Raw genomic sequence first — 25,730 nt, 5'->3', positions numbered from 1 at the left:
CAGTTCAAACAAATAGGGCTGGGCAACAAACTCAACCTCCTTTAGAGACATTTCTCGTTTTAGACTTCCACTTCATGACCAGTGCTTAGTTTTGGTCTATCCTTTGCGCTTCCGCGTTTGTCAATGTCATGCGTCGGGTCAGAGGTCACTCTTCAACTAGAACTTGATATATATATAAAAACTTACGAATGCATATTTGTCATTTTAACAAAACTTAGGACAGGTGGTGGTGCTTGAAACACTGCTCAGTGTTTCTGTAAAAAAAAAAAAACTACAAAAAACCTAACAATAATACTGATAAGATAATACTACTAATTATACTACTAATAACAGTATAAAACACACTAAGGATTGATGAGCATTAGTTCCACCAACTAAAAGAGAAACCGGCATTCATTTCTGAATAATTCCGAAGTAACGCAGATTTTTTTTTTACAAGAAAATACAACAAAGAATATATGAATTTACAAGTAATGGTTGTCTCTGTCTCTCAACACTAAACGCTCTCAAATAAGTGACAGTGATTCCTGCACCTTCACACTATTCTGGACTATATTCTGTGCTAAACTTATACCATATAGCGTATAACTCAAAGTACACTGGCCAGTGAAATATACCAATTTGTTTGCCAATGGCATTAATGACATTATTTAGTCGCCTAGCATGAAAATGATCGCATATGCAAGTGATTCACTCACATTTTAGAGGGTTGTCCCCTTCTTGCTCAGGCCCTGGGGCTTCAGCTTCAGTAAAAATAAAATAGACATAAAATATAACATCCAATTATGTTATTTTGATTTCGGCATGACATATGAACCAGACACATTCTCGACAAATTTATGAGAGCCACCTGTCTACAATGCATTATCTATATGTATGCATATAGATAACATAACATTCTCCTTGTACAAATGAATGAACGGTGAAATATTGACTCTCATTCCCAGTATGTCCTGAGAGATCCACAGACGACTACTAAGCGTCCCTTATGCTTGGACTCAACAAGGCCATACCCAAACCCAAATCACCATCAATCAATGTGGCTTGCAAGGAAGCATGTTTTCTCAGTAGGCTTCCTAGACAGAATCCAATAAAAGCTCCTCTTTGTCAGGTCTGGCTCATGCTGTAGGCCTTTGGTGACTAATAGCTTAGAGGCCCTGCTTATCAACTGTAGAATCAATCGTCAATTACAGTTTGGTGTAAGGCATGGCTCATCGTAAGTTGTCTGTGGTTGTGACAATTCCAAATCAAAGCATGAAAATATACTCCAGCCTCCCAAACAAGAACACAAATAAAGAAGTGATGGCAAATAACCAAGTAGCAAATAATATGGACAAACATTGCCTTAAGAGGTAACAAATATTTTTTCGAGAGATTATTCAACAGCCGCCTCACCCAAACTTTTTATAAACTGCAATTTTCCTCATTTTAACACAACATTTCCCATCATGCTCTGGTAATTATGTTTAAATGCAGCACAAAGTGTTATAATCTGAAGCACCAGCCAGCTAAAACACATAAAACTCAAACAATGGAGCAATTAAATGGAACAAAACACAAGGATTTTTCCTTTTCTATGCTCAGCATGGTAAAATGCAGCTGGCAGGCTCAGACACAGATCATCTCTACCATTATAGGATATCTCTTGCATTGGCTACATGATAGATGGTTTCCATTTAACCAGCTGATAATATCCCATGAGAATCCCTATCACAACGTTACAAATGGAAGGCAACAGTCGCCATAAAGTCAATTCTCGAAACCCAGGACCATCATCTCACTACATCAAAGAATATGAATGAACCGCAGAGTAACTGGAAATGTTGGGGTTTTTTTTTGGTTTTTTTAGTGAAGATAGTTATGGGCCATTTAGATTTCACACTCTAAACTGCCTCCAGCTGTCCTCTCATACACCATAAACGTAACAGGGGAAAAGTATGCATACATTACAAATAATTATAATAATCACTTGTGGCACTGCAATAATAAATATCCAGTAAAATAACAGAAATCATTTGTCTGGAACATGAGTCAGCTATACCGTTTAGTATACATTATATAAAAATATTTGACCACAGAATGCTGTGATTTAATGTCATATTATTTTGGACTGTGTTATAAATAGAGACAAAATACTGCGATAAAAAATATATATTTTGCATAAAGAAAACTTTAGGACGATTGAAATTTATATTTGTATTTATTTAGCATTATGACACTATTTTCAATAATGCATAATAAAGCATATTTTCTTTTACTTTTTTTGGGGGGGGGGGATAAAAAACGATTTGCTTATGGAAATTAAGCTTATTTCAGTATGTAGTTGCATTATGACAATTTCTACAACAATTAAGCATGCACATTATATCATTTTAAATTATAAAACAAATCTTTTTTCTGATTTTGGGGTGTAATAAGACTACAACCACAAACCCAATTTAAGACAGAAATGTTGCTCTTTGATCGGCTTGAATTTACAGTTGTTTACAGAATTCATGAGTAGGAGAAATATGCCACATATTGTCAGCCCTTTCATATGCACAGAGCACATTGAGACATATAAAAAGACTTCTAAATCCAAATAAATAAACAGAGAGACACTCTCCTACTGCAAATGAAAAATCATTATATAACTGTGAGCCCTGTCATCTCATTAAACCGTATGCCATCTGCAGCACACTTTTCAAAGTTCCTCGCTTTTCCAGATCCTGTGAGGGTTCTTAATTCTGGGACAAAATATTAGAATGCTAAGCCCAAGAAATGCACATTTTATGACAGGAGTTTCAATTTGCAACTAGTTCTGCACCAGTAAACAATATCCCACGCCTCTGCATTGCAAAAGATCGATGGCATGAGCTATAATAGTACAAAAAAAGCAATATTACTGAAATATCCACAGATCAGCAGATGGATGCATTTTCATATTTCATTTCAATGCATTTTTCATTCATTAATTTAATGTTGATAGGTTCTTTTGCTGAGAACCTCACCGTAACCTCAATTTATGCCACAAATGATATTGATTGAGTTTAACTTGTACTGAACCCAGAATATTCCTTTAAGCCTCAGATACCTGCGGTATATTACAGTCTTTATATAGTTTAAGCTTAATATATCATTTAATATACACAATCACATAGCCTACAGTATTTTGCAATTTTACCAGTCACATACGCCTTCAATATGTCATTGCCTCACAGCGGATCTCATGTTTGTTTACTTCTCATCTTAGTATTCAAATGGCAGTGTAACACGGCCACCCAAGGGTTTCATAGTCTGTTCTCCACTATCCGAGATGGATGTCACTCCCTTATGGAAAAGCACATCATAGGCGGCACATGTTCTGCTTCTGCCCTGGGCCACTCTGAAATCCCATTCATACACTTAATTATCCCTCACGCTGGAGATTGAAATGTGCCATTTGCAGTCATACAAGCTGCAGGTTACTGAACCTGAACACATGCTACCGCTTGCTACAAAGACACTGTATACTGGTTCCTATGGAATAATTCGACGATTAATTTTAAGTCCTTAGAAAACAAAGGTGACGTTAAAATCACTTTTATATTCTAACAGACTAAAAGAACTAAACTTTTGCGGAGGGAGAGGTATATCTGCAGCCAAGGATATGCACTACTTCTGGCAACAGTGTATTGTATGTCTGCCATCCATTGATTTTGAGTTAGAGATATTAGTGCACTGCATAGTGAACGGTATGAGATTCTATGCAGTTCCCTTGAGCTACGTGTCCTCGACTGATATAAACTTGGCAACAGTGATATTTCCCTTTAGGAAAGTACCATACAAAGAAACTGGCTTGGAAATTAGTGTACTTTTTGTACTATCACAAAGGAGACTACAAACACAAGCTAAGCCTTTGTTGAGAGAAACATTAACAAATAACTTAACGAGATGATTCACACAAATAATTCAGAGAAAAATTCAGAAAATGAAACCTGTTCATTAAATAAAGTGATTGTGTCTCTTCAGAAGGCATGGATTAAACCACTCGATTCATGGATTAGGCTACTTGTACACATTTTTTTGTACTTTTTGATGCGTGAAAGTTTTTGTTGGATGGACTTGCAATGGATAGGCAGAATATTAAATATGAGAGTATATTATTTGTGTTCCGAATATGATTGGAAGTCTTACACCGTGTCATAACCAAACGTTATACATTAAGATTGCAGCAACAAGCAATTTGTCTGTCCACACCAGACGAGACACGACAAGACGCGGCAAAATCAATCAAAAATCACAGCCAATCAGAAGTGGGCGGGGTCTCTGCAAGCACACTGCATTTGCAACGAAGTATTGCGCTTGCAATAGGCTACTTTATAAGTATATACGATATAATAAAGCTGATATATAATGGATTTTTTCCCATCTGAGACACTTCAGACGCGCACAGTTCGCCATGATGGTTTTGAATTGCTTAAAATGTGAGTGGAATCACTTAGAAAAGGAAAATACACTTAAGTGCAAGCAACATGTACAGAGCAAGTCTGTCATATTGGCTACATAAAATTATAATGAGAACATTATAATTGTGTGCTTGGGACATGGCTTTTAATGGTGAGACTTTTGTTTTTGTAATTAGGCTCTTAAATAAATTATATAAAATGTTGGATTTAGATTTATCGGCAAATATATCTGTTATCGGCTTTCAAATATAAAGATTGATTGGGCATCTGCCAAAATGTCCATATCGGTGCATCCCTATAGAATAGGAGAAACCATTTCTAAAACAGAATCCCGTCTCTCATGACGTATCGCTGTTGCGGCTGGTTAGGACAAAAACTCAGATTAACATGGAAAATATACTTTATCACGTTACATCTGGTTAGATCTTGTTAGAACACAATGTTATGGGCATAAGTTTGAGAAAACAATTTTCCTTTTTGTGTGAACAATATCTGTAATATCAAAATGTCTCCTTTTATCCACAAAATAATATTTACAACAATGACAACTGCTTAAAAACCAACCAGTGGAAATTGCAAAATTTGAACATTTTGGCTGCTACTTCCTTTGCGAATATTAGAATACGTCACAAGCATTGCGTTAACTGACATTTATATACAAAAATCACCAACAGCTTCTCCACTAGCCATTTCAGTCTATGCTGCGATTGCCAGTTTGCTTCAGTCAGCACAAAGCCGTGAGCTGACGTGGCAAAGTGCTTCGTGACATGAGGGCCAGCAATCGGCTGCAGCAAAAAACACCGGTCTTTTAACTCTCTACAATATGGTGCAGAAACAATGCATATCAAATACAGTCCCCTTCTAAGGTGAACCGCAACACACAAATCATTGGCTGAAGTTTCACTGCCTACTTCGCTTCCATTCTCTAAATTACGGTGTGTGCTTGCAAGCAGTCACAAGCGATAATGGCACCAGCCTATGAAAAAAATATGGAACAGCAAGGAAACAGACTGTCAGAGCAGAGCTGCAAGTGTAGAAATGTTCTGTTATGACTTGGCGATATCCCTGTCAGAGCCTTGACTTGTGCAAGAAAGACCAGCCAAGCTAAACATGCGGCTTTGAGCTTTGATTTCGCTATTCAAAATTCAGACCCCCTACAGAAGTTGACAAACTCAAGTATGTTTAAAACATAAAGTGCCAACAGAATAAAATAAAAACAGCACAAGAGACTTGAATTGTTTTCAACAGCTAGTGAACCCTAGTGAACCAAAATACCAATCTCTGCTGCAATAAAAATCTTTCTTTTATGTTTGTTGAAAACTTTTGATAGTGATGCATTGATGTAATAGATTTAGCCACAAAACAAAATTTATCAGTGACAACTTTGCCGTTGTGCAAGAAGCCACCCCTCAAGAAAACGCTTTATTTACGTCATTTGTTGCAATGTCTGCATGTCTTAAACATTCAAGGCTGCGTTTCTCAAAAGCATCGTGAGATAAGTTGATCGTAGAGAACATTGGTGCCAATAGGTCAACGTTCTATGGACCATGATGCTTTTGAGAAACGCAGTCCAGGGTCTTATTTTAGGTGGCTAGTCAGGTATGTTTCAGTCCAGGCACTAAACTGGGTTTTTCAGTGTGTATTGCCATAGTAACATACGCTCCACAGCTAACCTGCTCCAGGGCAAGATTATGTTCCAGGTAAGAGATCTCAAACAGAAATTGGACCAATCAGCTGTAAGCAAAAGGACACATGTCTGACGCAATAAAGTCACTCCCCCTGATTCTACTCCTAATTAAAGGTAACTACATAGCAAATGATTTTAAAGACAAAGTCATCTGGCTTTTAGCAATGCTTATTTATAATAATAATTTTGTATGATTTAGATATTATTCATGTAATTATTATACCCTTAATCCATTACACATGTACAATTTTAGTTTATCAATTATTATTATTAGGCTAACCACTTAGTTTAAATGAATATAAATATATTAAAAATGTAAAATAAATAAACTTTAGAATCAATTGATAAAGCTATATAAATGACTACATGTGATCTGAAATGTTCAATACTCTCTATACATACATCAACTAGCCTATATAAACTAACTTCACAAATTTTACTTGGACTGATATAGCAAGATTTTTCATTTAGTTGTCCTCTTTCATATACAGCTATTTTCTTCTTGTGGTGTAATTTTTTTTTTTTTAAACGTAATATTTTCCAATCTCTTAATTTTCTGCAGAATTGCTGTTTCACTTTTCCACAGAGCATGTGATTGGCTGTTCACTACTGATGTCACACCTAAACTCAGGATCAAAGCCTGAGTTGATAGAGAAAGTTGATGATAAATATCATGGTATCAACAAATCCTGATTGGACTGGTTTGGTTTTGTCAACTCGAAACTAATCGAGTTAGTTTCGATTAGGTTAGTTTCGACCTTGAGGTTGTTCAACTATCATAATGGTACAGGCCCCAGTTGAATATCTAATGTCTCTTTTCCACTACACAGTACCAGCTCGCCTCGGCTCGGTTCGACTCGACTCGCCTTTGTTTGGTTTTCCACTGTGTAAAAGTTGTACCTGTACCTGCTTCCAGGTACTTTTTTTCGTACCACCTCTGGCGAGGTTCTGAGCGAGCTGAGGCGATACTAAAATGTGACGTGAAAACACGGCAGACTGCTGATTGGTCAGAGAGAATCGTCACTATTCACTGCGTCATCATTGCACACGCCAGACGGAGTATCCTGAATAAAAAAACAGCAAAAACAAAAACAAAACCATCCAAAACCAGCATACACTCGATTTCCTCCATTGTCCTGTGTGTGTGGGTAGCGGGTGTGTGTCACGTAGAAGAAGTCATGGCAGTTTCCTGACGTCGCTATGATGACCAGGTACTATTGTGGAGGTACTATCTGCAATGGAAAACGGAGCGAGCCATGTTGAGGCGAGTCGAGTCGAGCTGGTACTGGTAATGGAAAAGCGCCATAAGTTATGCTATATTGACACTCCTCCAGATATTCTACAGTTGTAAGAAGCTGCAGAATAACTAGTGGTCTTTCCTTTGGTGTTAAAGTCTGTCAAATCATAAGGATGTGGGATGATCGGAGCGGAAGATCTTTTCAAATCCTCATGATTTGAATGACTCTGGGTTTAATACCAATGGAGAGAAAAAAGAAAAAAAAAGAACTATAGTGAATTTGCATGCTTTATTGTTATTGCCTGTGATATGAAGTCATATCACTTCCTTTGGTACTAATCTGTTCAAATCAAGAGGAGGGAATAAGATCAGAGATGGTGATCCTCAAAAATCCTCATGATTTGAAATACACTTGGTGTAACACCAAAGAGTGAAAAAAGAAAGCCACTCCATTTAAGCTGCAGGAGGAGTGTTAAGATGGCATAACTTAAGAGGAACAAGTAGTCACAAATCAAGTTGTGTCTGTGATATTCTTAGCATTGTATCTCAAATGCATGCTTTACTGTTGTGTGTGACAAAGTCATCCTTTCTCATTCTCCTTTGGCATTAAACTCAGAGTCCTTCAAATCATGAGGATGTGAGAAGAGGGGACATGATCTTCTCAAATCCCTGTAAATTGAAAGACTCTGGGCTCAGTACTAAAGGAGAGTGAGGAAAAAGGAAGCAAACTTCACATCATAGGCGATCTCAATGAAGCATGCATTTAAGACACATTGCTATAAATATAATATATGCAGCTTTATGACTATGCACGTTCCTCTCTCCTCCAGTTATTCTGTAGAATAAGCTGCAGAATGACTGGAGTGGTCTTTTTTCTCATTCTCCTTTGGTGTTAAACCCAGAGTCCTTGAAATCATGAGGATGTGAGAAGATCAGAGCAGATGATCTTCTCTAATCCTCATGATTTGAAGGACTCTCAGGTCAATATCAAAGGAGACTGAGAAAAGACGATTAGATCACATTAAACAGGCAATCACAATGATGCATACATTTAAGATATTGACTACAAATAACATGAACACTTTTCCACCTTCGGGCCAAATGGGTTCCAGGACAGTGAGGAACATTTCCAGTTGTGTTTCCGGTTTAGCATGGTACAAACAATTCTAAGATTTCTCTAACCAACCTCCATCATGCTGGTGGAACACCATTAGTGTTGTAATGATGTTTTGCAAGTATAATACAGTATTATCTTGTCACTTTTCCAGGTACATTACACTGTCATACAAATGTGTGTGTATATAGCCTATTATTGTATATAACTCAAACAATACAGTGATTGTTCTTGTTGAGAACCTTTCTGTTTGTTCATCTCCAGTGAAATAACCTCTCTGCAAATGATGATAAACATTTTATCTTCTTTACTCTGCTTCACATGTGCCGTAGCAAAAAAAACAACAACAACAACAACAGGAAACCAGGGAAAAAGCAAGCCCAATAACTGAAATGTTACCAAAAGTACCATGCTTTATACAACTCTTGCACCACCTTGGTAACAGCAGATGTATGTTGTGTATAGTAATCCTAATTACATACTGTAGCACCACAAAAAGAAATAAACTGTAACCACACCAAAGAGTGGAAAAAGATGGTGGAAAAGAGACTAAAACAAAGTGTAGGCTAAGCATAATCAGCATATTATGAACAGATCTGTTTTGACATTCAAGCAGGCACAGATAAGTCAGGCATGTGCAAAAAGCAAATAGCAAGCGGAAAATGAAAATGAATGGCCAATATTACACCACAAAGCTCAGTCATTGTAAAGCCAGGAATAAAATTTAATTATATCTTCCCTAATCGTAAGAACTGTACAGAACAGATACAGTATTTCAATCTCACAGACTCTGCACTGTCTAGAAGAAAGGTGAAGGTGAAAGCCAGACTTTCTACCTCTGCAACCTCTCTGCATTGAATTACAACAGAAGTTACTGACAAAATACACTGTAGAAAGTGCAAGTGAAGTACACCTCAGCTCATGAAACATCGACATCTTTAAAGGTTACCTCTTTGGGTGCTATAGCAGAATAGAAAGTTATTTCACAATATAAACTGTAAAAATAAGAGATCATGAGATCAGCCAGTGCATTTGCATTACAAGGGATAATGTGACAACTGCATGTTCGCATACAGCTAAATTCCAAAATCCAACTCCGGCTTAAAAACGCCACATGTCTTAGGGAGAAATTTATGTTTCTGACTCATCCAAACACTCATGTAAATTTCCATAAATATGCCAGATAAACACTTATCTCTTGCAGTGAATCCACTTGGAAATCCTAACACACTGCAGCAAGCCAGCAAGCCAGCAAACCAGCAAACCCCTCATGTAGTGTGGCACCAGAAGCTGTGTGAGCTCCTGATTGTCAACATAATAAAATAGTAGCAGATTAGAATAGGCCAATTCTTCAGAGTAGCCTTGTGACGTAACACTGTATTACAAACTGCATCGAAAATGAGGTTTGTGTAGGAATTCCAAACGGGCAGCTACAGCTCAAACAATCACAAAGATGTGAATTTGATCTCATTTTAAAGGTTGTATTACAAATAAACAGGCCTAACATTACCTTAAAAGCAGACAAGGATAGAGTGTAACTATAGTTAATGTTTGCCATTTTAGTCAACATATTAGTCTTACAAAGACTGGCTGAAAACCATTAAAAACCATCACAGCTGGAAAACAGATGTTCCCGTGATGAATTCTCTTAATTAAATAGGGAATTTTCTTATAAAAATGATTAAAGAAAGTAAAAAAAATATTTGTTTTGTTTTTTTGTTTGTTTTTTTGTCATACTAAACCTGACGGCATAACGTAGCCTACTGTTGAACCATAGGCTACTGACTCCAAGGGTGCTCTCTTCGGATTACAGATTAGGAAAACGGCTTCATTTCATTTTATTTATCATTTTTAAAGCTATAGACTTCGTTAGGGCGTGTCACACTTAGCCCTGTGTTAATTATTTTAAAACCTGGTTAGCACTGCTTCACACCGTGGGTTACTAAACCCTTGTTCTCCAAAGAATGTTGATTTAGCGCGTTGTTTGGCAACTGGCAACACAATCAGAGCTTGTGATAATAAATATTCATAAGCTTTCTACAGTTCTCCAGAACTATCACGCGCTGTTTAGTCTTCATGTCTGAGACAAACGGTTAAACATGCGAAGGCAAACGAGTTTAAATGATGAAGAGACTGAATTTTTGCTGTGCCAACCGGTGTGAATCTACTTGGCAACATTTCCATAGATGGACAAGCCGTTATTAAATAAAGATGCGTGCTGTTTTTTGTCCAATCAACGTTACCTAACCTCATAAATATGCAAATAAGAACATTAACCCGCACTTACGAAGGTACAGTGTGAAATCTCGAACCATGTCAACCCAGGATTATTTCCTAACCCCGGAAAAAGTATGAACAACACCGTTGAAACGTGGAACAAGACAGGATTGGTGTACAGAATGACGCTGTGGGGACAATTTCAAGTGTCAAAAGCCTGTCAAAATCGAACGCCGTCGACATGGGTATGTGTGTGTGTGTGTGTGTGTGTGTGTGTGTGTGTGTGTGTCCAAGCAAGCTGCCTACCACAGCATTTTGAGCCTCGTAGAAAGGAGCGTATTGTTCAAAATAGCTTTTAATGTATAATTTCTAACTGACTGTTGGTTGCTGTGCTCCCTGGAGGTTATATAAATATATTCACTTTAATATAGACAGGCATTTATATAAATAAAACGCCCGGTGACATTTAAGTGTTGGTATTTACTCACACCCATAGCCTTCCCATTAAGCGAGTCTGTTCACTGTCATTGAGACCCACAGATACACACTCTTCTTCTAGTCGTTTAAAAGAGCAGCATATACAGCTGACATCCCTGCTTAGAGATATTCCATTCATACATAGTCCAAACGAGACACGAAACCAGCAGTGACAGCTTTGCAAAAGTGGGACTCTTACTTTTCTTGGATCACGTTCTCCTTTATGGCACCCAGCGTGGGGTGACTGTTGCCCTGTTGTTGCAGTCTGCAGGTGGCCAGGTGCCTCTGGTGCTGATCCTTCAAGCACGCGTTCTCTTGACAAAGATCACACACTTGCTGTTCTAGCTCTTCAATCCGATTCTTCTGCTTCTCCAACAACTCCTGTTGGGTTTCGATGATTTTATTGAGCTCTTTCAGGTACTCCGCCGCCTTGCTGGGGTTTTCGGTCGGGTTTTCCATGTCGATGTACGCGAAATGCCCGTCCATGGGGCAAATTCGATCCGCTGAGCTGGGTTCACAGCCGCTCCGCCATTGTTTATGTTTGCTGGCACTGCTGACTGCTGTCGGCGCTCAGTACTGAGTACTGAAGTTGCGCTCGAGCGCTCGTCCGCTGCAGCGCGCCGTCCAGAGGCTCGCGCTGCGCCACAATAACTAACCCGCTCCGTGGATGATGTTAAATCCCTTTAACCCTTCAGTGGGAGGACTGTTAAGGTAAGCAGTGTTTACTGCGCTAGTTGCCTATTTTTCGAGGTGCATTATTTGCCCACAAAAACAACAACAGTTACTGTACAACCTGCTTAACATGTTTGAAAAGCATAAACATGTCGGTCTTAGCTGGTTTAAGCTGTTTTAGGTGGTTTAAGCTGGTGTTCAGCTGCATGGTTTAAGTGGTCAAGTGGGTCTTCCAGCCTAGCCAGCTAAAACCCTGCTGAAAAAAATAAGGTGGTTTGCTGGTCAAACTGGTGTTGAGCAAGATTGAATGGTCTCCCAGCCCTACCAGTTGACAAAGTATTTTAAACCAGCCTAAGACGCCTGATATGTTGGCTGGTTTTAAAGAGGTCTAGGGAATTTTCCCTTGGTCTGGCTGGGGGACCAACTAGACCAGTTTGGCCTGGTGAAGACCAAATAAAGTTACGACCAGCAGCAAACAATATTAGACTAGTTTAAGATGTTCCACCCCAAAAGTGCCCAAAGTGTCTCATCTCAGACATTTCAACAGGTGCTCTACTCATCCTATCCAAACCACTCCTGCAACAGAATAGAGAGGCCAAAAGGGAAGTTACATTTTCATGAAACATCTCATTTTCACTGGCACACTGACTGTTAAATCATGTAGAAGTCATTTAGCTTTATCCAGTTATAGCTCATTACATCATAATACATGCTTAAAATGTTCTGTTTTTCCTGGTCATCTTTGGATTATATGGCATTTATGATTTATAGATCAATGTATTGGATTTAGTTTGATTCATCTTTATGTAAATGTTATCTTTAGCAACAAACAAACAAAAAAAAAACACACCAAAATGTATATCAATATCTCTGGATCATACATGTTGCATTTATGATTTATAGATCAATATATTGAACGTTTTCACATCTCTAAGTAAATGTTATTTTTAGCACACACACAAAAAACACCAAAATGGATATCAATATCTCTGGATCATCCTATACATGCAAAATAAAGGGTTAAAATATAATTGCACACTGGGACTGTGTCTCAGTCCTACTGAGTGCCCTCTGGTGGTTGTACTTGGCAATAACAGAATGGGTTTGCCAATTTAAGATTGATCTTTATGCCAGTTGGTGCAAAACAAAACACAATTTACTTGATTTATTTTTCAATTTGTTGGCATGTTGGTTGTGTTGTATAATTCATAACAGTTACAGTTATAGTTGAGTATTGCTTGGTTAAGTTGAATAAATAGTTACATGTCACCATCTGAGCATTTCAAGTGACAATAAAAAAAGCATTTGTCACTTAAAATAGATAAATGACTGGATCTAATTATAGCACATGTCCAGTAGAATGCATAGCATATGCAAGCTGCCAAAAAAGAAGAAAAAAAACCTGATTAGGGGAACTGTTTATCTTCCCAATTGTCATGACAGCCAGTGTTCTGAGGCATATGCTGTTTGGTTCTCCGTACCTGTGCATTGTGCTGCTAATGAGAGAGAGACACCAGATAATGTGCATTATTCACATTTTATCCTCTGTGATCACAAAGACGCTGTCTCCATCAAAGCCTCGCAATGATGACAAGGATGGGCTGAGTTTTACTGTAAGAGCGTCTGCCTTCCTCAAAAATGAATCTATTTTTAGAAGCCTTTGTCTTCTCTTAATTCATTTTTCAAACTAACTTTTAGCAGATTACATTGTGGTTTGGAAAATTAGAACTAGGGAGGAAAAGGTCATATGTTGTAAACACAAAAGATGTTTATAAGAAATAATCACCTTAATGGCATAGTTTTTACACTGCCTCTTACTGAAACAACATTGATTTTTCCAAGTAATGGTGTGTGCATTTTGACATACACAATGGCATTTCCAAAGTGCAGTTTCGATAGTGCATAATGATATGGGGCAACAGAAAGAAAATGCTCCTTTATGAGACTGACAAAACACTCTGAATATCCTCATGACATTGCCTGGGAAGACTGCTTGTCTGTCAGTCGTGTTTGACTCTTTTTGCACCGCACATTTAAATATTTACAGCAATTCAATGTCTGTAGAGCAAAAAAGGAAGCATTTTAATTTTCTTCTCATAGTGTTTCTAGCAGATGGGCCTGCAATGAATGCAGGCCAACAACATAAGTCCCACAATCAGAAGTCAGGTCTTTTAATGAGGAACTGAGACACAAAATGCAGAAACTCAGTCTACAGGTAGTTCTAATTTGCTATGTGTTCTTTTAAAAATGTATTCTTTATTCCTTTAAATTCAGAAGTTTGTATTTTGTTGTGTTTTTCATTTCCTTCACCAATCCCTTTTATTTTTTTTTATTTTCCCCCTACAACCACATATCATAGAATAACCGACTGGCCAGTTTCGGCCCAGATGGTAAAATACACCATCATTTGAACAAATTTGCTATTGATGGCCATTCAGAAAGAGCTGTTTATTTTGACTAAATCAATTATTTTTCTTCAGAAACTATATTATTGTTGTTTCACCACTGATCTTTTTTCTTTATGCAGGTCCGTGTTTTCCTGGACTGCATGCGCCAGCCGAAAAACTACCATGGAGATAAAGTAGAAGAATAGAACTCAATGTAAATTAGCTAGTCCATTCTGGTATGCAACACCCCTTTTTACATCTACATATTACATCTTTCATTTAGAAATGCATCAAATTACAGAAGTAAAATGGGATATGAATGCTTCATGTTGACTCTAAGTTTATCTGTTTTGTTTATGGCCTAACTGGTTCCTCACTAGACTATTACTCTATGCAACCTGCCTAAACAGATGTCAGACTCACATAACAGACTTGCATCAATCCTGTTGGCACATTAGAATGTTACTGCAGTCTCTGCCTTTTTATGTGCATTGAATTCTTTAGCAGCACCTCAGTCGAACGCTCATTTGATGTGGAATCTAGAGAACTATTCAAAGATACTGATGAGATTTGCCTCATTTCGAAACATAAAGTGATTATGTTGCTTCTCTTATTTATCTATATGTGTTTTATGTTGCTGAAAACACATTGCATGTTGCACAAAACAGAATTCACAGCATTCTATGCAACACACATCTGCATTGCTAATGGAAGAGGGCTGTTCAAGACGTATTATATCCTCCTCCTGACCACACCAGACTTGCCAATCCTTCTTAATCGAATGCAACCAGTTCTGCACTGCCCATCTGTTGTTCTGCACAGATCGATTACAGATGAGGACCTGAGGTATAGAAAAAGACAAAAAAGAAAAATGAGGTATAGCATGCTCAGCATTTTATTAACAATCATTAAGTGGAACTATATGGTTCCAATTCCATGGAAACCAGCTATTTGCACCCACCTCTGTTGCCCTACTGACCTCTACAGTGAACAAGAAGAGGAGAGATCCTGGTTAGACATCCATGTTTATTCATGTCTTTCCCCCTGCCTAGGTCTCATACATCTCTAAAGTTTGCTTGCAGGCTTCATTGGCTACTGAGGCAGAGACAGGATATATTCAAGCATTGGGATTGAACAGTGGTTTTGAAAACATTACTGTAGCACAGGGTGGTCATATATATATATATATATATATATCTGTGTGGTCAGATCAAAAACACTTTCTAGATTAATACCTTCAAGTAGCGTTAACTTTACACCTTTTAGCCCTACTATAGCCCTATAAACCTGAGAAAAGAACATGTATTTTGAGAGATAATAACACTTTTAGATATTAGACACAGCTGGTTTATATCTGAAGCGGAGATCCAAAGAAATGTCATATTAGTTTATCAATCGGCCACCAGACTCTGACCAGGAACTGAAATACTGTGAGAGTCATTGCGACCTGTGACATTTTGTCCTTTCCTGTGAAGGGAAACCTGGACAAGCTTCATTTCTCAGCTTCCACTCAGCAAAGGCAAAGCAAATTTCTTATCTGTGCAAGGTCAGAGAGGAGATGCTGACTGTCACTCAACTCTTGCTCCCTGTTAAACACGCTTTGTGGGTGTGAAGGATGTGGGGACGCTTTTGGGAGCATTAAAAATAAATTTGGTACAACTCTAGTCAGTTCACTTCCTTGTAATAACAACTTTCTCCCTGTCAGCTATGAAATGAAAATCCATTTTTGTACGGTACCTCCTAAGCACTGTTGGAGAGTAGCTAACAAAAAGCATGAGGCTACTGTCATCTATGCTAGTAACGTTACAGGATAATCTATATTTCCCAGTGTTTACAAAGTGGTTTAGCTTTTCTCATCAACACACTATTTTTAGTAGAGTACCTCGTTTCATTTTTTTCATCACACACAACTTTTCAAACCCAAAATGTTGTCTCTTTATCATATTAACAAGTTTGTTAAGTTTTGTCACTGATCAAATAAATGATTCACTGATCAAAATAATGGTTCACTGGTTCATTCAACCTGTACATTTTTAAGCCAAATACTTAAAAGGGATTACATTTAAAGCATTACTTTTATCTTAATTTTACTACAGACTTTAACTTACAATTTTACTACAAACTAATAGAACTACAATGTAAAATTTATTTTTTACTTCTTTTAATTTCTGGAATACGTTTTACAAAAAAAGTTTTACTGTCTGTCTTTCTACTTAAAAATTTCACATTTAATTCAAAATGTTACTTGTCATTTCTTTGTAATTATTTGTGAAATTTACTAGCAATTTCTGAGTGAAAATTATTTAAAAGTAAATTCTACACCTTTTTTTTCCAGTGTAGACTACACAATAATTTACATAACAGAATGAAACAAATATTGGCGAGCAGCAATATTTAAAGAGATAGTTCACCCAAAAATGAAAATTTCTTTCTTCTGTGGAACACAAAAGATATTTTGAAGAACGTTTAAACTGTTTTTGTCCACTCAGTGAAAGTCAGTGGGGTCCAACAAAACCTTGGACAATTTAGTTGTACATTTTGTAAGTAGCTTGTAGTGTAGCTATCTACTTTTTGGTATTTGACCCTTATTTTAAGTAGCTTCCCAACACTGCTCCTATGCCAAGATCAAGCCGCATGTTTGCTGATGAGTGAATCGTTTTTCCAGGTTGGCAGTTAGTTTGCTTTGTGTTGTTTCAGTGTAATTACTCAAAGCAGGAACTTTTCATGCTGTTGTATTTCCTTCTTGAATTGCATTTTAAATAATATATGTCTCAGTCCTCATTGTATCTTGCTGACTCAGTGTAAATCTATACGTATATCACTATTATCTTCGCCATGGCTCCACTGTGCTCGATTTGATGCAATTTTTTAACATTGTGCTCAATGACACCAGTGCAATTACAGTAATCACACTAAATTGCAGCTTTGAATGTCAAAATCTTGCATTCACAAAAGGAATAGATTTCATATGCAAACCTTTTGAATAAGACAAGATTTTTAGTTACTTTTTTTTTCAATCAAAATGTTCATAAAAATTGAATTGCATGGCAATTTCACTTGAATATATCACATTGGGAACAAACCAAACTAGGGAGCATCACAGGATAATCTGTAAGGGAACATATTTTGTAACCTATATTTTTCATATTTTAGCTTGTCAGCTTGCTTCCTCTCACTCTCAGAAAAAAAGTTACAAATTGCGGTCGAACTGCAGTCCAGGATGATCAGTCACCATCCGCTCTCGGGTCCAAGAGGCACATCCAAGGAATCCTGCCGACAACGCCAAATCTATTACTGAATAAGAGACACACATGTAACAATTGTATTTAAAGATTTTTTATTCCCTTGCAAGGAAAGGTCAACAATCATAAAGTCATACGGTGGCTGCAGAGTGTGACAACGAGAGGAGGGCATCCTTCCTTCTTTATAGTCCTGATTCCCCTATTTCTCTAGGTTAAATGAAGATATGTCTCAGCCATAACTAACACATTGTTAGACTTGTTTATCAAATGCTACCCTTGAGTGGAGGCCCTCTGTTTTAGTCATACATTAATCACACATTACCCTTTGTCAAGCCACGTATACAAGGTCATACACATACATTCATAAGGGTTAATAACAGTTATTTGTTCTATCACTGTAGCAGAGAATCATGGGACTCCACATGCAATCCTCGTGCATTTTATTACCTTAATCTAATTACCATCATCTTTCTAAGATTCTATGAATATGAATAAGTTTGAATATGAATAAGAAAATGCAAACATAGAACATATTAAATTTCTTCCACAGCTGTCTCTGCGATACCCTTTCAAAAAGTACTAATATGCACCATTTAGGTATTAATTTGTATAGATTAGGTACTAATATGTATCATTAAAGGGGACCTATTATGCAAAATTCACTTTTACATGGTGATTGAACATGAATATGTGTCGGCAGTTTGTGTACACAACCACTCCTATAATGGTAAAAATCCATCCACTCCTTTGTCCACTCCTATTTTCCCCATAAATCATAAACAGTGTCTCAAAATGAGTCGTTCACGTTATACATTGTGACGTCACACTGCCCGTAACTGGTGACGGAAGCTGTTAGATCCCCCTGAGTGAGCTGTACACAGTACGCCATGTTAAATGCGCTAGACGGACGTGTTTGACCGTTGTCTTTTACAGCATCTTGCGCAGGAAACTGCGTTCTAAAAATGCAGCGGCCGTCTCGCACGTGTTTTACATGGAAAATAATGGAAAGGCAGCACTAGTGGAATGCAAAAACACGTTCTGTGGAAACGGCCCCATGTTGTTTCTCCTGTTTTGTTGTTGCCAGAGGCACGAGCTGCACAGGCACAGCCCTCTTCTGGAAAGGGGGCGGAGAGCAGCAGCTCATTTCCACTTAAAGATACACACATGAAAAACAGTGTGTTTTTGCTTCCATACAAAAAAGGGGGTGCTTTTGGCATGGTATAATAAATTATCTGTGAGGTATTTTAAGCTGAAACTTCACAGACACATTCTGAGGACACCTAAGACTTATATTACATCTTGTAAAAAGGGGCATAATAGGTCCCTTTAAGGTACTGCTATGCACCCTTTAGGGATAAATAAGGTACAAAAGTGTTATTTTTGAAAGGGTTCCACCCCAGTGACAGCTTCTGCACTTTTTTTTTCTTTCTGAGAGTAAAGACAACTTTATGCAAGCACAAAGGACAAATGGAGGTGTGATTAAAGGAAAGCTTTGCTAACACGTCATTAACATTTTAGACCTCACCTCGATACCACCTTGACCTCAGACTTGAACAGTGTAATCTTATTTAGTTACAACAGAAGTCAACATTGTTTAATGTAAAGTTTCTGCTTGTGCAGTTTGGGTAAAAATGAGTCTTTCGACCATATAAACAGTTCCTTAACATTTCATTTACTAAAATACGCATGCCAGTCCCTAGGAACTGTAGGTTGCAAAAAGACGTCTAACATCAGCACACGATTCCCAATTAATGGCGTCATTATTCTCAGTACGTAGGGGCATACACAGCAATCTCCACAGAAAAGTTGAGAACCACAGTAAAGAATATGGCTCAGAATTTCAGTGAGAAATGCTCTATTTATACATGAAATGGAAAACAGGTGCATGTAATGATGGTCATACCACATGTTGTTTCAGATTAAATGCTGATTGCTTGTCTGATTTTAGTCACTTTGCCATTAAGCTGGTCTGATTTCAGTTCCAGTGATGGACACCGCTGATTTTCAAGGTTGAAATATAGTGCCTCCACAAAGAATTTACCCCCCGTTGATTCGTTCTCTTTCTGCAAGGCTGTAAAAATCAAATTAAAGCATATAAATGGGATTTTTCCCTCTAATCCTGTAAAAAAATCTCTGTCATGTCAAAATTAAATGAACTATTTAGATGTCTTAAGAATTATATTAATATAGAAAATCAGTGTTTAATTGACAATTCATTTTTAAACTGTATCTCACATTTTTCTCACCTTTTTTATTTTTTTAGCTGCGGTAGAAACAGGCTTCCACACATTTCTGTTGGAATAGCTGGAAGAAGAACCTTAAAACTAACTATAAAGGTAGGCTTTTGTACATTTATAAATGAGAAACTTTACATATTTTGTCTTTACATATAAGTCTGAAGGAATGCATGTTTAAAGACAAAAGATATTTCAATGTGTTAAAATTTCCAGTGTGACAGGAACAAAATGTGAAAGGCAAACCAGTAAAGGCTTCTCTGTCAGTCTATAAATCAGCTCTATATTCTTTAACCGGCAGCAGGAGTGTCTCGACCTTTGGGGGTTGAGGTGTTGTTGAGGGTGGTTCAACAGTATGCTTGTATTCAGGGTGAGGGGTGACTGTGAAGTGCTAGGGACCTTTTGCCTTCCTCAATATTAGTCCATTAAAATCAATTCGGACAGTTTTCTCTGTGAGTCTTGGTGTGGGATGTAATAGCTCAATTTTTAACATCTAGACCTCCGCTTGTCACTGGGCCAGTCAATATTGAGTGAATGAGGCAGCTGCAAAATGTACCTGTCTGTGGGCTATCTGCAGTCAAGGCGGAAATATATTTCTAATGCCAATGTTCGTGCCTGGTTTCATTTCTACATATGGCACTTAAACAATTTGTGTTTTAGTGCTTCTTACTGATCAACTTAAAGGGACAATTTGTACAAAACTGAAAAATCTCTCATTATTTACTCACCCTCTCGTCGTTCAAACCTGATTTTAAAAGTATATTTTGAAGAGTATTATAACCATTTATCCATAATGAAAGCCAATGGGGTCCAAAACTTCTGAAACATCTTTTGTGTTCTACAAAAGAAGCACAGCCATAGATGTTTGGAATAATTAAAGCATTTAATGTTTTTGAAAGAAGTCTCTTATGCTCACCAAAATTCAATATTTTAATATGTAATTTATTGCGGTTATGGCGAAGCTGAATTTTCATTCATTACTCGCTGTCTTCAGTGTCACATGAAATCATTCTAATATGCTGACTTGGTGCTTAATTATTAACAATGGTTCTTATTATTAATGTTGAAATCAAGTTTTTCTGCTTAATATTTTTGTGGAAACCATGATAATTCTTTTTTTTAGGATTCTTTGATAAAGTTCAATGAACTGCATCCATATGAAATGTATAACATTATAAATGCCTCAATTCTTACTTTTGCTCAATTGAATGCATCCTTGCTGAATAAAAATATTAATTTCTTTAAAATCTTACTTATCCCAAACTTTTAAATGGTAGTTTCAGTTTCCACAAAAATAATCCACAATATTTTCAACATTGGTAATAAGGTAATATGTGGAAGTTACCACTTTTTACAGAGCATTACAAATTAAGTTTTAAAATATATTATTAACAGTTCTTTCAAATTGTAATAACATTTTACAATATTACCATTTTACAGTTTATTTACATTAAAAAATGCAGACTTGGTGAGCATGAGCAAGGGACTTCTTTCAAAAATGGTTTAAGTGGTGGCAGAACTTTCATTTTGGTGTGAACTATTTAAACGGAGTAAAAACTGAATTCGAATGCAGGTATAAATTCACTTGGATTGCATTTAAACTGGCTAATGGAGGGAAACAGAAACAGCACCTCACTATATCCTCTCCATGTTTCCCTATCCTTTGCAGAATGGTACAGTCTTTACACAGACAGTCTTCTAGCAGCAAACTGTACAGTTGACACCGGATCTAGGCCAATTACAGTAGAACCATTACTCAACCTTATGATCCCTAGATCACCTCACCCTCATTAAACTTCTACCCTCTTTCACACCAACATCCTAACAGAAAGCCAGTGTGCCCTCGCCTGTTTCTTTTCCTCCTTCCCGAGGACGTTTAGGCTAGCTTTTATCTCAATATTCAAGATCACCAGGATAAATAACGGCATCACCACAGATTACTATGTTCGCTTTCTGCAGTCTTGATTCAATAAAAATTGCATTTTGCACGGAACGGCTGCTTAGAAATTGCAGGACCATTATAGTCTAATATGATGGTCAGAGGAAAAACTCAAATTGTGCCCTGCAATTCAGAAAAAGCAAAGCTATATAGCAACAGTTTCTCTCCAAACACTTTAATCATCTCACCGTCATGAGTAATCCTAACAGCGTTAGCACTAATGCCTGAGCTCAGTGGAATCCCTGACTCATGTTATCACCACTGAAGGATTACTAGTGAAAACCAGTTCACACATGACTATGCCAATAGAATTTGTTGCCCGTGGTTTTGCCAAGTAGGACATGCTCCTGGGTCAACATGTTTTGTTGGTCCTGCATGAGGAGGAAGGGTTGTATTGGTTAGAAATGCCCTCCTGCTGGTAGATGTCATAACTGCAACCTCTGACAGCAAAAATCTCCATTAACAGCCATTCTAAAAAAATCTGTGTAACATTTTTTTTTTTGCAAGGAGCATTTAAAGCATACACTTCATTATATTATAGTAGATATTTGACCACTTTTCCAAAGGAATGTTTCTCAAGTCTCAACCCCAAACTAAGTCAGTTTCTGCCTTGAAGTAAAAATAAACAAATAAAGGGTTAATTATAACTTTACATATCTCGATTTCAATTTCTCAGTGACATTTTTTATTTAAATGTTTTCTTTACATTTAATTATCTTTTTTTATTCCCACTGCCGTTCAAAATTTTAGTAAGTTTTTTTTTTTTTTAAATATATACTTTTATTATTAGCAAAGATGGATTAAACTGTGTGACTGTGTGAAGTGACAGTAAAGACACTTCAAATGTCACAAAAGAGTTCCATTTCAAATAGATACTTTTCTTTTTTAACTCTATCCTTCAAAAAATCCTGAAAAAAAGTTACACAGTTCGTGTGTCATTTTTGGGTTTTGGTTCATGTTTATATTTTCATGTCTTTTATTTTGTAAGTCTCACAGTCATTTGCTTCCCTTGCTCATGTCATCCTGCCATGTGTCATGTTCTGATTGGTTGTTTTTGGTCATGCGTTCAGCTCTGTTTTGTCATTGGTTCACTGTCTTGATCATGCTCAGGTGTTTTTTGTTACTCAGTCCTTGTGAATAAATAGCCCTCATGTTACCATTGTCTCTTGTCTAGCTTCATTCATTGTCTGTTGGGGAGTTTTTTGTTTTATGTTCAAGTCTAAATTTATTTTAAATCTCAATGAATACAGATACAAAATAAACAAAGGCTTGACTTGATAAACTAAAATTAAACTTGAACATGAAACATACAACTCACCAACAGAGGTTAGAGTGAACAAAGAGACAATGGTAACATGAGGGCTATTTATACACAAGGACTAATGAGTAACAGAAACACCTCTTCAGTGTAAGTTTATGGGAGTGTTTAGGTTGCTTTATCATTTGCATGGTAAATATATTTATATATAAAAATAAAAATAATCCAATTGCTAAAGTAATAGCACACCTCTCCTCCACAAGCCACATGATTTGAGGTACCATTAATGTCTGTAGCACAAACAGGGACAAATTAAATGCAATACCCATGCTAAGGGCTTTGTTCTCTAATTGACCTTATGAGTAATAGTAAGTAATATTTGCACATTAAAAAGAAAAAAGCAGTCTTTATTTTAAGGTTAAAGTGTGAATCGTTATAGACTGTAGTCCATCTTATTCTGAAATGTGGACGCTGTCTTTGAAATTATATCTAGTACTTTTTTTTATAAACATATGTTATACAATAACACTTGCACTGATGAGGGTGAAGCCTGGAAGGAATTTAGTACAAATAGATACAGATCCACCAAGCATAAGCAGAGGAAACCTGGATCCATACTGGCGCTGCAATTGTTGAAAGTCCTCAAAGCAAGCCTAATTAAGTCTGTTTTCAGGCTGTTCTTCTGTGAAACCTTGTCAGCCAGTTCTAGAGGGGGTCTCTGAAAGATAAGCGGGCGATAGGAGGATTCACATGCCTCTCTGCAGAGCGCCTTCAAGGTTTTAAGATGCATCAATTCTGTGTCTCTCTTCTGATCTCTAAATGAGGCGAGAAGCGATTTGAGTTGGTTCATCCCATCTGACACCACGTCCAACTAAGTAAATGAGGGCTAATGTATCCTCCAGATCTCAGGAAATGAGGTAGATTTCTGTAAATGCCTGCTGTCAGGCATGCACAGTCCTTGCCATCAGCAACACTGCCTGAGCATGTGCTTGATCTTCACTCTTCCTAACAATTATGTCTTTAATCCCCATTTGAGAAAATGATGGCAGCCACCATCATGACAGACCTTGATTCTTAATGCAAGGAACACCACGACGAGAGAGAGAGAGAGAGAGAGAGAGAGAGAGAGAGAGAGAGAGAGAGAGAGAGAGAGAGAGAGAGAGAGAGAGAGAGAGAGAGAGAGAGAGAGAGAGAGAGAGAGAGAGAGAGAGAGAGAGAGAGAGAGAGAGAGAGAGAGAGAGAGAATATCGTTAATATGATTCAACAGTGAATCTCCATTACTACATGACACTATGACAAATGTTTACTTTCTAGATTGTTCCTCATTCAACGAGGTTAAAAGCTTGGTCTCTTTCATCCATGAGCTTCTGCATATTGAAAGGCTTCAATTAAGATTGCATAAGCTGCTCCTCGCACAGACCAGAAGCAGCACATTCAGTGAAATTAATGCTAAAGCCTATGTAGCCATTTCAACTGATTCTTGTCCAAAACTCCCATACAGAGTTTGAGCTTTGACAACAAAAAAAATTTTTATAAAAGGGAAAAGTATTTTCATACTGGTGACACTTGGATGAGCAAGTGATGCATTTACTCACCCTCATGTCGTTCCAAACCTGAATGAATTTCTTTCTTCTGAACACAAAAGATGTTTTGAGAAATGCCTCAAATGTCAATGATGACCCAAACTGTTTTGTTACCAACATTCTTTAAAATATCTTCTTTTGTGTTCTGCTGAACAAAGAAAATCTTACAGGTTTGGAACGACATAAGGGTGAGAAAATGATGACAGAATTGTACATTTTTGGTGAACTGTCCCTTTAATATCTCTGGTTTAAATGGAGATAAATGCATGCGAGGTGATACAAATCCAAATTTTAGTTTTTGTTTTACCCGATTCCTCCTAAAACAGATTCCTTTTTACCTGATTCATCCTTAAATCTAGATTAAAGACACAACTCTTTAGCCAAGCATTCACATAATGCACCTCATGACCTTATACAGTTATATCAGATCAAATGCACATAATTATCTTTGCTTACATGAACAGCAGCTATGCTAATTATTTTCCATTTGCTTTTCTGTTTTATCTCGGGATGCCCATCCTGAGGTAACTAGAGAGTATGCCAGCTCCAGTTTGGATCCAGCCTCTTATGAAGACTTCAGATGCCCCAACACCTGTGAAGAGATGGCGTCAACTCCAGCAAACTTCAGATGAAGCAAGCTCGGAATCAACATGCAATGCTACAATTTTCTATATATCTTAATCATTTGTTAACAAACATGTATTCATTACTTCAATGAGCTCATTGTTTCTGCCTTACATTATTACATTGTTTAAATTAATTATTAACATTATTAGCTAACTTTGTGATTTGTAGATGTACATTTCTGAAATACATAACTTGGACACAGTCACTTCTGATAACTCAGATCACTCTAAATTGTAATGTAGACACATGCATTTTCTGTAAAGATGCTTTGAAACAATATGTATTGTGAAAAGCGATATAAAATTTCAGAAATGTTCAGAATATGTTAAATAAATAATTATATTAATCATAAAATAACAGATCAATTTAACAGAGGACTTTCAGTGTAGGGTCTATTGAAAAAAAGTTTTTTTTTAAAAAGTAAAATTGAACTAATATAGATTCCTAATGCAGCGATACCACTTTATTCAGAACAAGCAAAATACCGTAATTTTCATTTTTGGTTCTCGCAATACGAGTACCGATACCTGTATTTTCATTGCATTTAAATATTGCGGACCATTTTAATGAGTGAATGCACGAGCGATATCAGTATTGGTGCATGATCCCTATTCCAGCTATACACTCTC

General features: G+C 37.1%; 1 protein-coding gene and 1 long non-coding RNA gene across 5 annotated transcripts in view; one reads left to right on the top strand and one right to left on the bottom strand.

Annotated features, from left to right (window-relative positions):
- iqsec1b (IQ motif and Sec7 domain ArfGEF 1b) overlaps positions 1 to 11,791 on the bottom strand; it is a 169,710-nt gene extending 157,919 nt beyond the window's left edge. For all 3 annotated transcript variants that reach the window (XM_082155000.1, XM_082155001.1, XM_082155005.1), the window contains exon 1: positions 11,359 to 11,791. In XM_082155000.1, coding sequence (XP_082011126.1) covers positions 11,359 to 11,645 — 287 coding nt within the window. In that variant the 5' untranslated portion in view covers positions 11,646 to 11,791. The remainder of the gene's footprint in view (positions 1 to 11,358) is intronic.
- On the top strand, positions 11,742 to 24,059 carry LOC309487397. 2 transcript variants are annotated; one of them, XR_014201834.1, is made up of 3 exons: positions 11,742 to 11,870; positions 14,359 to 14,454; positions 19,724 to 24,059. It is a non-coding gene; the product is annotated as an uncharacterized lncRNA (long non-coding RNA). The 2 variants fall into 2 exon arrangements; XR_014201835.1 differs by lacking the exon at positions 19,724 to 24,059 and having other exon boundaries at positions 14,359 to 14,543.
- Positions 24,060 to 25,730: the final 1,671 nt, after the last annotated feature.

The sequence above is a fragment of the Leuciscus leuciscus genome (genome assembly GCF_965113295.1).
Source record: "Leuciscus leuciscus genome assembly, chromosome: 23".
Taxonomy (NCBI): Eukaryota; Metazoa; Chordata; class Actinopteri; order Cypriniformes; family Leuciscidae; genus Leuciscus; species Leuciscus leuciscus.
This window is presented reverse-complemented; position numbering and strand designations above follow the sequence as displayed.